This window comes from Anser anser (genome assembly GCF_964211835.1).
Source record: "Anser anser genome assembly, chromosome: Z".
Taxonomy (NCBI): Eukaryota; Metazoa; Chordata; class Aves; order Anseriformes; family Anatidae; genus Anser; species Anser anser.
Genome location: NC_139723.1, coordinates 8,849,580 through 8,866,149, shown reverse-complemented (window position 1 = coordinate 8,866,149; position 16,570 = coordinate 8,849,580). Strand labels below are relative to the sequence as shown.

The window sequence follows — 16,570 nt, the reverse complement described above, 5'->3', positions numbered from 1 at the left end:
TCATACACACTGCATAAACAGAAAGGCACTTTGCACACAAGCCATCAAAGGCTACACCAAGAACCCCACCAAAAAATGTATTCAAAATTCCTTTATACTCATGTGGGTTACACTCATTCTTCTATACCAAATGCTACTGAGTCTTTTTTTTTGGTCTCTTCTTAATGTGAAGTCTGCAGCTTTCTGCTTATTCTTCCTTGGTCCAGAATGGCAAGAAAAGAAAGCACAATGAAGATTGTTCCTTTCTGCCTCCATCTACAATTCTGGAATACAATTGCTGCCCCACCCTGCAGCATCCTGCGTGCAGACAAAACCTTTATCAATATTGAATGGGAAGCTCTGGATAATTTATGTACAACACGTGAATGGAGATTTTTCATGGATTTAGATTTTGGCCAAATATGGGCAGATATCCATGAAGCTTGCAAGGAAAAATTCCTCCCACAAGGCCTTCCTCAAAGCAGAATGTCATCAGGAGCTTCTCAGAGGAGCCTCCTTTTGTTCTCATGAAAAGATTAACCAGAGTATTTTAAATACACGCAAAACAATGCTCTTTTATAGTGTCATTGTCAAAAATGACAGAATTGTTTTGGCTGCACTATCTTAGCTCAAGATTGAAACCTGAAACAGAAAATGCCATTCAAGTGTTTAAAATTGGGAAGCTGAACAAGCTATTAAAAATAAGGTTGTCATCAAAAATAAAAAAAATAATAAAAAAAAAGTAGCAGGCAAGCAACAAAAAGTAGTTAAATCAGTGCCGAGTTAATTGGAATATGTATTCGTATTTTAGTGCAAATCTAAAACTCTAACAGTTAATTGCTTAAGTTTCCTGAAATCTAATATCTGGAGAGTAAGTAATTAGCAAACAAAATAATAAAATCTGGAAGTGATAAAAAGAAGTCTTGTGTTCTGCCTACTCTGATACCCTTTTCCCTGAGAATGAATCTGCAACTGGACCCAGTGACCAGACAGGTAACATAAAACCTGTGTTTTGATTTTGCATTACAAGAACATAGTTACTATATAAGTGACAGTAAAGACGCCATTTTGAAATACAATACTGATTTTTAGAAACAATTTTGTGCTAATTAGACCTGTTTCCATGGGAATGTGAGGAAAAAAGATCGCTAGTAGCCAGCAGCTGATGAAGACTGTCACTGTAATGCCTACCAAAAATTTAAAGTTGACAGTTTAAATATATATATATGTATAAATACATTAAATATATATATATTTAAACTGTCAACTTTATAACATATACATGTGTGTGTATCACAAAGCTCCATCAAAAAGCCCTTGAAACAGGAACATAATTTTGAAAAGCACTACAGGACTGCACCCATACCACATAATAGAATTAACACAGGATGCACGTGTAAGTCTGTGTGCACATATAATTATATCAATAGTCGCCATGATTATTGTGAAAGAATGGTTTTTGAGCACAAATAATATTGTCACACTAGTTTGAGATACATTTAGGCCAAAGAGCAAGTTATTTTAGTCTTTATCTTGAATACATGCAAATAATATATATGCATTCCACAGACCAGTAATATCTTCCTTTTACACTAGTGTATCTTATTCTTTTATACTATTCTAGCCATCGTCAACACACTGACAGAAAAAAAAACACATATTTTAAACCTACCTACAGTAAATCCGGTATAATTAAGATAAAGTCTGTTTTGTCATAATCTGTCACAACTATAATTGGATACCATGCATCAGTAGAAATCTTATAATCCCACCTGTCCAATGGACATGGCAAATATTTCAACCCTTCTCAACTTCTAAATTTATACTCTTTGCATCTATCTCTATTTCAGAAGCAAATTACAAAAGTGCTGGGCTTCGATTCTGCTTTTTTCAAATCTCAGCTGGAGAAAAATAAAAAAGATTTTATAAATAAAATGGATGTTTATTTTTAGTCTGTTGGGGAAAAAGAACATCAAGACTATGCTGCCTCAATATAACTAAACATTAAAACTATATACTGCATATTTCATCAAAGAATCACTAGGTATATCAATTAAATCTCATAGTAATTCACACAAGAAAATGTTCATACAAAGTTGAATGAAAATTTCTTATAGCAGGGAAGTCTAGGACGATCTGAACATAAAGCTGGGCAGTATTCATGATGGGTTCAGAACATCCTTTGAACAAACACATTGCGTAAACAAAAACTATACTGAAAGGAGACAAGAAACCTGCAAAGTCAAATGCTCAGGAAGGTTGGCTGTGCAAGCCAGATTGCCTTTGTGCCTAGCACCATGAAAGAATGCTTTTCATATGACTTTATGCTGTTTTGTTCTGAAAAGCACTAAGATTTACTGGCTCCAAGATATTCTTCCTAAAACCTGTCCCAGACAGGTTTTTACACATCCCTGACTTACTGAAGCCATGTTTTTGCTTCCATATTCCACATAAGCCTAAAGCCTTAAGCCTCTTGCCTTCTTCCTCCTGTGGTTAAAACCAGGGTCTAAGGCATTAGAACAATTGAGGCAGCAGTTCCTCAGAAAAAGAAGTACACAACAAATTATTTACAGACACTCTCCCTTTTATTGTATATTCATCTCAATTTCTTTGTCTATCATTGCTTTTTCTTGGACCAAGGAAGGACAGAATTAAGACAAAAGGGCAGACAGCCTCCATACTTTCAGCTCTCCTTTCCAAGACTACAGAAAGGCAATTACAGGGAAAAGCCTGAACACACCTGGAGCCTGAGGTAGTAGCTCATTTAGTCATTCTCCAGAGAGAGTGCATGAACAGGGCAGTGACCCCATAAATGCTATGGGGGATACAAATCCCACAGGCTACGTGGAGTCTTCAGAGTTATTAAACTCCATATTTTCTGTTATTGGTGAGTATGTAAAGAGATTTAAAAAACAGAGGGGGGGGGCTCAAAGCTAGTAAAAGGCATATTCCTGGCAGCAGAACAGCCACTCTGTTAAATGTCAAGTCTCTCTTCAAAAGAAATAGCTTCTCTATTAAATAAATAAATAAATAAATAAATAAGTAAGTTGTTAAACAAATTAACATGAGCAAAACATATTTTGCTCTAAATTCATTCCTCAAAACAGCTGAAAAGTTTTCCAAAAATTATTCAGCCGGAGGCAGACACCCACGGGGCAAAATACTTGCTCGCCTAGTTCAGAACCTCTGCTTTAACTATAAGCAACCTGTGCATGCATAAATGTAAAAGCTAAAATATAAAACTGAGGTGTATTAAAACAAGATGCATACTTCACATAACTGAATACATTCAGAAATCCTATGAGGCACAGAAGATTCACTTGTTTTCTCTACTTACTTGGCTGCTTCTTCATTAAGAACCTTTAAATAATGTTTTACTGGGGAGAGAAGTTCTGGGATTTCCAACAGTGCATTTTGTAATAGAGGCGTTTTCACATGAGAATTTATGACTGGAACAAGAGCTTGAATTTCCAAGTCCAGACGAGACAAGGTGCTGACTATCAAGAAGAACTCTTGGGTTGAACACTGCAAAGGGAAGCAACATCTGTATCATTACTATGTATTATTATGTATTACTTGCATTAAATCCTACTGTTTTCTGGCTTTTTTAAAAAATCACACAAAATACAGTTAAGGCATATGCGCAGTAATGCAATTGCATAATCTTACCACATTCACAAAGTTAATAAAACATGCTAATTGTTTTAACCATTGTCTTCAGGAATCAGTCAAGAGCTAATCTCCATTACTGTGATTGCTGGATGGAGATGTATAACACGTACGTGGTACACAAAGAGCAGAAAAATAGACTGATAATGCGTGGACAGTAAATAAGCATGCTGAGTGATTTCATGAATACCACAGTATGTCCATACAGGCCTGTGCCTCTACATCTGAATCCCTAAGCTGTAGTTTTGGCAAGAGAGGGTTTGGAAAGGCAAGGCTAGGCACAGGGAGAATTTTGGCACAGCAGCACAGACAAGAAAAGAAAAAGGACACCAGAAACCACTGTTTAAAGTGCTTGTAGCTAGTGCCAGATTCAGCGTCTGTCTGGTTGTTGCCAGGTCTATGTGACGAGTTGGACCTATCACAGAGATCCTAGTGACTCCATGGGATGGGGCCCCACTTGCACATTTTTGGGTAAGGAATTGAGAATAAGGAGAAAACACTAACCCAGTCTTCTTTCATCCTCTCCTCACTACAGAGGTATGAAAGAGATTTTTCTATCATTTCCTTCAGGCAGTTGGCCAGGGTATCATCAAAAGGAAATCTCTCAGAGTGCAGCCAATAACACACAGTGCTTTCAGAGCTTGCTCCATGATACCCACAGAGCACAAAAAAACAAGCATCAGATTCTTTAACGCAACTTCTCACCGAAATCAGTGACTTGTCACAGAGAAACAACTTGAACTCTTCTCTCTCTCTCTCTCTTAAAACTACTAATATTACTTCTGACGCAGCTCAAATATTTTGCTGTTAGATTCTTAATGCTCCTCTGTGTCAGCACCCTTTGTTACTTTTGGCTCAGCTTCAGCTGTCAGGGACAGGATTTTGCTTGCAGTTAACAACTCCGCCAAAACAATTCACCTCCTGCTACATTCCCCCTTCTCAGTTCTCCCATTCAAGACAACACTCAGTCACCTAAATGCCCCACCAATAGATCAGGTAATGCTGATTCTCTTTGAAATGTTTTTTTTTTTTTTTTACCAAAGTAAGTTTGCATTTGTGCTACACCATATTTGCCTGTCAGATGGAAACACAGGCCTCTGAGACACAAAACCCCTTCACATCCTGGTTACTTCACGGGGACTCCAGGGCATTTCCATTTCAGAAGATTTGAAAAAAAAAATGTCCATAAACAACTATGCTTATATTTTCTTTCCTTTTACTGAAGTGTAGAAACATTTCTGATTCGGTCTGAACTTTTCCCACTGGTCAGCTGACAACACTAAAAGAAAACACTTTACCTTCCTCACCCGCCCTGAGGAGGCAAGGGAGGGCACAGGATATGCTGAATGCAAAAGTGCTTTTATTATAATATTCTTGGTACACCACAAACGTTGCTTTCTTCTTTACAGACATTCTTTCTCTTCTCACCGGGCAGTAGTCTAGAGTTTCATTCCTGGTTGGTATTTTTTGGTGATTAGCACACCACTTATCAAAGAACAAGTAGGCTTCAATGAACTATTTCATAAAGTATCTACTTTTTTATTTTGTCATTTCTTCTCCTTAAAGTCCTCCCCAGAGGTAAATTTTTGTTTCTTGTTCCTTCCCACATCCTTATACGAGAACTAAAGTAATTCTCTCATCTATTACACTGTAGTTATTTGTCCAGAACTACTTCTGTAACCCACACATGGAAGCAAGCATTAACAAAAATGCTTGTCTGGAAAGGAACAGTCTCTCTCCGTCCCCACAGATGCAAACCCCCAAAATAAGCTTGCTCTATAATGTTTATTAGCCATTTAAAACATGAAGAATGTCTAAACACAACCTTCTGAAAAATCATAAAACGTAATTATAAAACAACCTTAACTCTCTTCTCATGAAATAAGTATCACACCTGCAACCAGAGATGGAAGAGTGACCCCCATGTGGTATGAACACAAAATAAAGAGCCTTAGATCTGCAGCCTTGGCAATCTGCAGTGGATGCTGAAAATTTAAGTCTCTGACCAAAATAAAGTTAGAAAGAAAGTAATTCCTAGGTTAATGGCAGTGTTCAGAGATGTTTGTGCTATCATAGAGATTATTGAATAAAAATCAGCAAAAAATCATTTCTGGACATTTAAGAAGTACTCCATCACAGGAGTAAGCAATGCGACTGAAGTTATCGTAACGCCAGTCAGTATCTGTTAGATACTCTTAGATACTCTCTGGCTGAACTGAAGTCGGGATGTTCAGCTACAGAGCTACCTCATCACATCAAACAGGCAAGGTTGGCAGACACTTGACAACTGCAATACGCAATTTAACCATGACACTTCATAAGGCCAGAGAGGATATATTCTGAATCTTTTTGGAAAACTTAAGTTCATATTTGTTTCATATCATGAGAGTGTGAGGTAGAAGAGACCTACTAAGTGATTTCCCTGCAACTGCTCAATTTTTCTGCAAGATTTTTTTTTTTGTCTACTCTTGGGACATCAACATTTCAAGAAGCCATGTGGTGCCACTCCTTTCATAAACTAATCCACAAAATCTCATCATGTAAAGTTTTTATCTGATAGCCTAAGTTTCTCTTCCATTAAATTAATCCAAATATCTCTAGTTTTACTCTTTCATATTACACTCCACAACCAGTTATTACACAACTCCACTCTCTCTTTGCTGTTAACACCTTTCAAATATCTCTAAACCTTCTGTTCTCCTTTAATCATCAATTTAACCAAACTATAATCTTTTAATCTTCCTTCATAAACAAACCATTATTCAGCTTCATGAAAACTTACTTTTTCCCCTGTGCTTGTTGCAATTTATCAACATCTTTCTGATAATCTGGAACTTGCTGAATCTATCTTATAAAAACTATGACAACAAAATAAAACAAAATAATAAAACAGTAAATCTGTCCATGGCATTTGAAGTGAAAGCACAAAGGAAAGGTCTCAAAGACTAAACAAACGATAAACCCAGGCTTGGACTCAAAGTCAAAGTAAAATACAGTACGACTGACTGCATCATCATCATCAACCTTCATATATATAAAGGATAAAATTCTGTAAGACTCTCCTTGACTACAAAGTGTACTCTTCAAGGATACAAAGGCTGCTGCCCTGTCACACTAAATTTATAGTGGATTCTTGACAGACACCACTAGGTGATTCATAGGAGAACAATGTCCAGAAAAAAAAAGAAAAAAAAAAAAGAATGGCCAAATATGGGCAGTAGGAAATAGATAAACTGGGTGGGTTTGTTTGTTTTCTCAATATTGTTCCTTAAAAAAAAAAAAAAAAAATTTAAAAAGTAATCAAACTGGGACTTAGCAACTTAACTAGCACACTATCTCTAAGATAGTAAGAAAAGGAAAAGATTTAAAGAATGTACAAGAACACCTGTCTGAGGTGTTCCAGTAAGAGTCATGAGGCTGGCGAAGGTGAGGTTTCAACAAGAAGAGAAAGCTGGATTTCAAGGTACTCTCACCTACAGAGGAAGCAGGGAGAGAAGAAAACAAAACAAAACAAACAAAAACAATAAAAAATAAAACAAGAACCCAACCACCACTATATATATATATATACACATATAAAGATAAAACAAGGGTCTTCTACAAAAAGCACCATAAACAACCCTGACAGCTATCACGAGATTTCTCAAAGGGTGCTTAATAAACATGCTGAAGTTACTTGCAGGAACTCCGCTAAACTACACAACTTAATTGTTGTCTGATGGGTTAAAATGTGTTTCATTTTAGTACAAGCTACAGTCTGCCGTATCTTTGGAACATGGGAAATTCAGCATGCTTTACTGCAAAAAAACACTTTGCTGAACACAACATTCCCAAGAAAGAAGGTGAACATAACCCTTTTGCGCTTATTCAGAGTATTATTGTTTCCCCAGCTTGATTTCAGTAACACTGCAGGACTTCGCATCTAAAATTAAATGGTTCCAACGCAGAACAAAGCAAGTAGGTAACTTGGAACAGACGCATAAAAATAACTCTGAAAAGCTGAGCTCCATTAAAGAGGGAGTAGTTCAATTTAAAACCTAAGTAACCTTACAAAAGAAATATGCAACTGTGTTATAAATTAGAAGCTTTTAAAACGTAGCAAAATGTTTTACATAAAGCAGGATTAATAGTCTTGCATTCCCTAAAGATTCTCACATGCCTATTCAGTGATATTTTTGAAGTCTAATTTTGAAATGCCCTCCACGATAGCTACAGCTTCTCTGGCACTAGTAAAATAACCTCAGAGTTGACAGTGATGTCAAACAATAGTTTCAACCAGCAGTTTCTCAAATTGTACTGAAAACGGTGTGGAGGCCACCAAAGAGAACGCATAGAAGATACACAGCAGTATGTTAGGTCCTCACACCCTTTCAACAACAACACTAAATGCAATTTAGCCTTACTTGCTTTGGTAAAATTGTTTCCAACAGATCTGAAAGGGAGCCACAAAGACCTACAGCTGACAGCCATTGACCACTCCAAGTTAAAAGTATTTCCAATTAAATAAACAGGAACTGAAAAAACACAGCAACCATTTTTCACTCATTTCAAGCTACCTTTAAGTTTTTAGTAGAGTGAGTGTACTATTTTTGGCGTACTAAGGTTACTATGTCCCCCTTTTAGGAGACTGTTTATATTAATCGGCTTAACATGGAACAATTTGCTCAAGTCATCACTTAGTGCTGCAAATCTAAAAATATCAGTGATGCAATTTCTTTAGAAAACTGCATCTCATTTTAAGTTATGAGGTGCACACTGCTATGGTAGAAGAAAATGTAAGAAGAAATTAAGACACGTGTAAGCTAAAGTCAATAACATGCTATAGGTGAATTTATTCTCAAAATTTTACACATACAATAACTAATTTAATGGACATATATAACAGGTGGTGATTTATTAAGAGAAAAAAAAATCCCAAGATATAGAACGGTTTTCTCTAAATCATCAGGATACTAGGATCTTCTGAAAATCACCCATTCTTTAATGAAACATCAAACGTGGCTTCCAGGGAGGGGCACATTTTCAACATCATTCTGGTAGATGAGCTTATGTGAAAGATTTTATAAACTTAGCACTGAGCTGAGCAGCACCCTTGTCCTCTGAGGAGCCTGAGCATGACATTGAAGAAGCTAACTATTCACTGGAAAGCTGAAAGGCAAATCTCACAAGGAGGCTGGAGGCAGCCAAGCAGCAAACAGCCCTCTTGTAACAACTGCCTACTTTATTTTGCACAGGTTAGCAGCCTGATAAATGGGCAGCAAAGTTCAAACACTGATTCAGAATTAAACAGTTTTGTTTGTGTGTTTTTGTTTGTGTGTTTTTGTTTGTTTTTCTTAACTGCAGCAACTTGTAAGGAACTCAAAAACAAGGACAGCCTATGGCTGAGGTTAGAAGCAGAACTTACTGAAATGACATTTTATTACACACCCTGGCAAGGTTTGATTGACTTCACTTCTCATGCAAGACTTCAATGAAACTGCTTCACTTTAATGTGTTCTATAAATTCTGTGTCCATTTGTTATCACGACTGCTGGCCACTTCAGTGACTGAGCTTCAGTCAAAAAGTAGTGTTTATAGAGCCAAGGGTACAAATAAGATAAACACTTACAGATCAAGTCTGTATAAATATTTATCTTCTGAAACACAGACCCACTGCATGAAACCAGCAGGCAACGTTGGAACGGCCCTGTGAGACATGTTTCTTAAAGTACTGATGGCATTTTTGTTCTGTACTGGTTTTTAAACTTAGTCCAGCATAGAGCTCTGACAACTTCCTCGCCATTCCGTACAATCCAAAGCAAAGGTAAGAAGCCATCACTTTAACTGAGAGGAAAACAGACTGCAAGATCCTGCCATTCCTACCTCCCACTGTCCTGAGATGCAGGTAACATAAAGAAATGCATGTGACCTAATTTTTTACTTTTATTTTTATTTATTTTGTTGAAATTACATAGTGGCTTTCTCCAGGAGCTACAGGGTAAGCTGAACTTGTTAAGGGAAACAGGAACATTAAGCCAATATGTCTTCCAGAAAGATCTAACTCTGCATCAGCTCTGGGCGCAACTCAGACAAAGCTCTTGACAATTCCGTTTCTCATTTGCCTTTTGAAGTCAATTACTGAATGCTACCAAGAGGTCTTTCACAGAGTTCATCTCCAGCTGTCCTTTTCTTGCCAGAGACGGGTAAAGCCATTTTGTGGTTAATAGTATTTCTGTCTGGGAAGATGTCAGGTGCTGGAGCTGCAGGAAATAAGAACTACTAGTTCTTGTATTAATTCCACTCTCCATAGCAACTGTAACATTGCTCTTGTCTCATTCCCATAATTATCGTCCCCACAAATCCTTTCTAGGCTGGGGCAAACTTGGAGCTGGTAATACCACCTCCAAGGCAATACCTAATTTCCCCTTCTCCTCCCCTTTTGTACAAGAACGTTGTTTTAGGTCTGGGCTGCTCATACCTGGAGTTAGACCAGCAATGTTTTCTGGTGGTTTGGGATAATGGGAGTTTGTGGAAGGTCAGATTAGTAATTGCAAATCTGAATTACGCTGCCAGATAAGAATCATCAATGGACCTATTCAAAAAATTAACAGTCATACCAGGAAAATATACAATGATGACACAATACTTATTTACCAGAAGAGCTCCTATAGGGAGCCTTGCAAAGTTGGTTCCATAACACAGCACTGTTTTGCCTTATTGTTTTTTCTGTCTCCTCCAGAGGTTACTGGTGCAAAGTACACCACACAACAGAAGTTCTGCAGTGGCTGATCTAAATGAAAGATGTTTAGAACAACTGAGACAAGTCAGCCCCCCCTGTACACTTCAGAGGCGTCCCTTTGTGAAACATACCTTCTTAAAAACTAACATCACCGAAGCCCAAAGAGCCTGAAAGATGAAAGACTTGTCAGATTTGCCTTTTTTTTTTCTCCAGCAGTTTTTCCGGCAGAGCTGGAATTCCTTTAGTTAAGACATCAGTGTGCTCTGCTGAGAGTTTTGTATCCCTTAATAGGAATGAAAATGCAGAGGGGCCTCATGTTGAGCATGTGGGAGCTGGACATCTGGAGTTAACAGAATTGGAAACACTCCTAGTGGGAACTGAAATTGCAGCACTCACTCAATATTCTGAACAAAAAAATCAAGAAAACCAGGTACTTAGTGTTCCTGAATATACATGTACTTTGCAGAGACCTTGTTTCAGGCTCATATTCACTGTCTGTCTGGACTTCAGAATCTGTTTTCAAGAGTCTGTTCTTGATTCTTTATTCAAAACAGACCCTGTCTTTCAGGGACACTGTCATTTCAAAGCCCTACAGATCTCCAGGAATTATTCAGTGCTTAGGGCACTCTCCATCATGTTTTGCATTGGGTAACAAACTAGATTTTTACCAAGGAAAGCTAATTCAAAGACAAATGGCAAATCACATGCTCGGAACAAGAATACCCATTCTTCCTTCCCCCCTATTTACCCTTCCTAAGAATTCTGCTGGAGCACTTCTCTGCTCCTGCAACTTCCTTCCAACATCTGATTCATGAAACAGCCCACTGTGGCTGTTGATAAGACAGCCGGCAGTTTATGTCACATGAAAATCGAGGAACTCTGACTGGTTCCACCTAAACACTGACTTTAAAGCTGAGAAGGGTAATCAGCCCTACAACAGGGAAGGATGACAACTGGAGAAACAGATACAGACCAGCATACACACACACACACAAAAGAAAGAACAAGATAGCAGTGGAGGAATGCCAGAATGTTGTGAAATACAGATGTATTCCTACAAACCTTACTAGACATCACTCAACCTGAAATGAGTTGAACCATTAAAAAGTGAACTAACTCCTGGAGAGTTATTTTGAAAAAAAAAAAAAAAAACACAATTGTATCATGTGGACACTGCACATTTTAGGGGATGACAAAGTTAGTGCACTATCCCTCTTTCCATATGCTGCATTATGGCTAGACCAGTATCCATTCATTGAAAGACACAAGTCTGTCCACGTGCCTAACACAGTGACACCTCAGGGCCTTGAAAAGAACTGAATTTCAGATTTTCAGAGAGATGAAGCCTTTGTGCTGTACCATCCACAGAAATTACAACTTTGCTCTCCTTCTACCCACCTATTCCTTTATCTAAAACAAACTGTCAAAACCTCTCAATATAACAGTGAAATAAAAGAACATGAAGTACTGCACAGGTGCTATTAGCACATTAATCTGCTTCAGCTAAGAACTGCCTGTGTCTCATTACAGGTAATTCTTATTAAAATGTGCAAGTGAGATCCAAATTACAGGATTTATAAACAAATTAACATTCATCTGAAAACAGCTAACTACAGTCAAGTGGTTTCACTTGCAAGTGTGATTTTAGATAAGCATACAGACTGTAATGCATTGTTTTAGAGGGAAAAAAATCAATGGCAGAAGGACCTACAGCATCATCTCATCTCAATAAATCCAGTGACTAATGCATTAACACGATAGACGTTTTTCCTGATAGCATTAGCAATACAGTGTATCTGTTCTCTAACCCTATTAAGACATTTCTTCTTCAAACAATGTACCACTGGTAACGTACAAAATAACAGAAGAGTCTACCATAAGGCAAAAATCATCATTATAAACTTGTATCCCTTTATTATGTCAGCTTCAGTCTTGCTAACAAGGAATATTTTTAAATACACATGCAAAAACTATGGACGTATATTAAGACAGAAACACACCATTTAAAAAACAGTAAATTATGATAATTATGGGTATACCTTCTTGTGGAAAACACTGCAGAGGCCTCTCTCTATATCTGGCAGCTTACAAAGAAGATTCTGAATCTGGCCAAACACGCTGGATTCTGACAGGAGAATTTCAGACACAGCATCAAGCCGGGCATTTATTTCACTGTAAGACAACAATCATAAGATCAATGAATAAAACTTTTGTTTCTCTGAGGGAAAGGTATATGGCTAGTCAACTTTTTGCTGTTTTTCTTTCTTTTTTTGAATTTTGGCTAAGGTCACATTCTCATGATAAGTAGAAGAATTTAGAAATGCAGAAAATCTTGGGCTTTCATTCAAGATGCAAACAACCCCCTGAATGTGTTACATCATTCACCCCTCTCTGTGCTCAAAACAGCCCAATATACACCATGCCCACACCTACATATTCATTTAAAGGTACATAAAATGAGCAACACTCAATCGTGAATACCCTAAATTTGCTGACAAGTACCTGTGTGAGAACTGGGGAAGGGAAGTAGGACTTTGCTTTTAAAGTATATGTAGCATAGCTTATTTCAACAGGGTATACTAAATACATATATATTTGATTTAACTATTTTGGCCCTCTACTTTTGATCCAGAGCAACAATTGATAACTACATGAATCTCACTGCGATTTCAGCTTGTTTTGTTTTTTTTCAAAGATTGTAGCATTAATCTCCATATGTCAAGATTGAAGTCAAACAATGGGTAAACATCTTATTTGAACAATAATTACATAGCTATTTGTGCCTTTCTTATAATCATATTCTTACTGCCACTGTCAGCAAAGAACTTTAAAATGGACAACATACTGTCAGGGTTCACCTCAATTCACACTGCTGCTAATGACACAGTTAACAGCTATTTCCAATAAATCCATGAGCTGGCCATAGACTGCCGAGCTAAGATAAACTCATTTTTTACCTCTTTTTTTTTGGAACCAAATTGCCTCAATGCTTTTTCTAGGACAAGACTGAGATCAGTGGTACATGGATGTGATCAAAACATGCAGATTAGGAGTCTATCTTTGGGAACTAGTCAACAAAAGCACCATCAGTGCATGCAGCCGAAAGGAAATTTCGCTAAAGCAAGAAGTAGCTATCTTGCTGTACGACAGCAGCGAAAGATATGTGTCAAGGATGAATAGCACAATTCCTCTGAATGTAGCTTTTTACACGTTCAGGCTTTATCTCTGTGGCAACTGTGTGCACTACAAAATAAAGTTAACTAGGTGAAAGCTGTGCTAAAATTTGCTGAGCTTTCATGACAAAAAAAAAAAAAAATTGTTCCAAATGGTATGTTTTCTGTTTTCCCAGAGTCCCTCACCCGTGTGCTACTGCGCACACTATGTGTGCACCAGCAAGCTGGAAGGCACTGGTAGGCAAACGGGAAGTTTCTGACAAGAACCTCTGAATCTAAAATACGACGTTCCAGGAAGCCTGAAAAATTATCAAGACGCTTATGCATTTATTTTAAAAAAACATGTATTTTCATCCAGAATGACAACTACACGTTATCACAACACTTTCCTCCTAAAGCAAGAAAGTTCATAAATCACCACATTTACCATCCTGCTGCTGCCACCTGTGTCCATCCATCCTTGTAGGTTAAGAAGAAAGCACTCATTTGATACAGCCATCTCATGTACTAGCCGAGTGCATGCGGGGCAGATACAGCCCAGCCACATGTCTTCTCACAGATGATTAGAGGTTAGCCGGCATAGGGAAACTAAAAGTAAGCATGTAATCAAAATGTGAAAGCCTGGGGAAGACTGCCTGTCTTGCTTGTGATGCATAATGTTCACAGCTTTTGCCACTACAGCCACTAGCAAATACCACCTGTGAGGAATCCAACAAAATCAGGCAGCTCTGCAGGTTGCAGACATCACAACAGACGAGCATCCAGAGGCCTCTGGCCCTGAAGGCCACTATATCTAAGAGGCCTTGAAATTTTATTGCACGTGAAAAAGGGAAAACGACACGACTGGATGTGCGCTCAGATACACATAAACGTAGTAGCACCTAAGTGCCAGGATTTTCCAGTGACATACTGGTTTATACTAAAAACAGTAACACCATTCCCCCATCCACCACAAACGACATATATTCGCTCCCAGAGCAGCTCTGCCACACAACGCCAGGATTTGCAATGGCAGCCAGGCAACCTGCAGACAGCAGCAGCAGCATGCAGCTACCATCAGTGAAACCGCCAGAAACTGCTTGAAAAAGGGGCTGTTTTCAGCATACTGCATACCTGAGTTTTAAATCTCATCCCTGAGAGCCATGGTCACATACCTACTGCAGGCCAGCAGCGTTACTAAAAATTATGCAACCAAATAACCTAAGAGCAGGCTTCTGGCCTCCACAAAACGTATTCAAGGCAGCGGATTTAAGCTTTGTGCATTAATTAGCGAAGCTCTCTGAAACGACAGCTGGATAATGCAAACGAAATTGGGATGTGTTAGTATCAGTGTCAAAGTAATAAAGCACTCTGCGTGCACAGCTTTGAAGGTAGCTAAAGCTTACACTGAAACTCTAAAAGGTCAGAACCATCAGCCATGATTACACCTTCACGGAGAATGATTAAAACTCTCTATACTTGAGACCTTGTAATTCTCTGTGCATGGGAGTGCTGGACTGCTAAATTATAAACACATGCATCCTAAAGAAGAAAATCATCTGTATTTTTATTATAAAAAGACTATGTAAGCATCAGAATTATATTCCAGAACACTGCCAACTTAATTCAAACAGCATGGTTATATCTATTTGTCCATTTGAAAACATGTAGTAATATGTAAAATAGATGCAGATATTCAAAAAACTCCTCCCTTCAAAGCTTAATCTGCCCTTTAATCATCCACACATATGGCTATGTTACTGTAGCTCCAGTAATCTAAAACTAAGCGTCCATACAGTTTTTCTGCCTTAATCCTACAAATCAGAAAGGGTCAGGAGAATGGCATCCAGTATCAAATGACCCATTTTTTCCACCTGTAAATGAAACATACAGGGATTCCTATTTTGAAAGCCAGAACGTACTGTGAAAAATTATGCAAAACTGCATGTATATGAGGATGGAAGGACAAGGAAATGATAAAAATAGCCAGATGATGAATTTCAAAAGTATGCTTTGACACATTAAAAATATTTATAATTTAAACTAATAAACACTTTTTAGATCACCAATATACTATGCTGATAAGTTATTAAACTACCTCAAAAGAAACTGATACTTCACTCACAATTATTCAGCATATCTGATTTACAGTTTAGGATTTCTACTGTTTGTGATTTGGAAAAAAAAAATCTACCACTAGAAAATCAGAATCTAACATTGAAAGAAACTCAATAACTTATGCTAAGAAAGTGTCTCATATTTTATAAATTGGCCACAACTCCATTCTCTTTTTAGGTCCACTATTATCATATTCTTTCCCATCTCTATAAACCATGTCAGCAATCTGAATAATATCCAATTTTCCACGCAATCTTCTGCAAAATAATGCAACATAAGTCAGCTGACTAAAAGCAATACTGACTTCTGCCGTGCTCTCCATCTAAGAATAGCAACATTAATACAATACTAAACTAAAATCACTTTGCAATGTATGCATACAAAATTGAACTACAGAATTTTTGACTCTAGTTATTTAGAAGAACTACTTAAATTAAACCATGTGATACTGTCCTCTTTTATTCTGCTGCCATATACGTGAACAAGAAAGAAAATTTGCAAATAGAAAAATATTTGAATCCTGCACTAAAAATTATCTTGCCATAACAGAAGGCTGCAGATACAAATGCAGTGCACCGAACTAACACCTAAACATCTTAACAATTGAAACCAGCAACCCTAACAGATCTGCTTAGATATCTCCCATAGAGTGAAGCAAACCTAACATTTTTAGATGTGATAATTGATCAGTACATTTAAAGCATACTGAAACTGATTATGTAACCACTACATAAGAGCCCTAAAAAAAAAATCGGTCATATAAGGTTTTATTTTTTTTATACAAGGTAAATAATTACAACTAAGAATTTATCAGAAAACATTTATCTTAAAAATGCTGTTAATATGGGTTCATTCATCATGGCAAGGTTATAGCTCACCTACAGTGAATGCATAAAATTGAAATGAATTTTATTAAATTTGTTCAAAGACCACA

At 37.5% G+C, this 16,570-nt stretch overlaps 1 protein-coding gene across 2 annotated transcripts in view; it reads right to left on the bottom strand.

The window, feature by feature from the left end:
• The window catches only part of MSH3 (mutS homolog 3), a 115,056-nt gene that overhangs the window by 43,478 nt on the left and 55,008 nt on the right, over nucleotides 1–16,570 (bottom strand). For both annotated transcript variants that reach the window (XM_083817189.1, XM_083817188.1), the window contains exons 13-14: nucleotides 12,406–12,538; nucleotides 3,317–3,504 (exon numbers count right to left, since the gene is read on the bottom strand). In XM_083817189.1, the coding sequence (XP_083673315.1) occupies nucleotides 3,317–3,504; nucleotides 12,406–12,538 (321 nt within the window). The remainder of the gene's footprint in view (nucleotides 1–3,316; nucleotides 3,505–12,405; nucleotides 12,539–16,570) is intronic.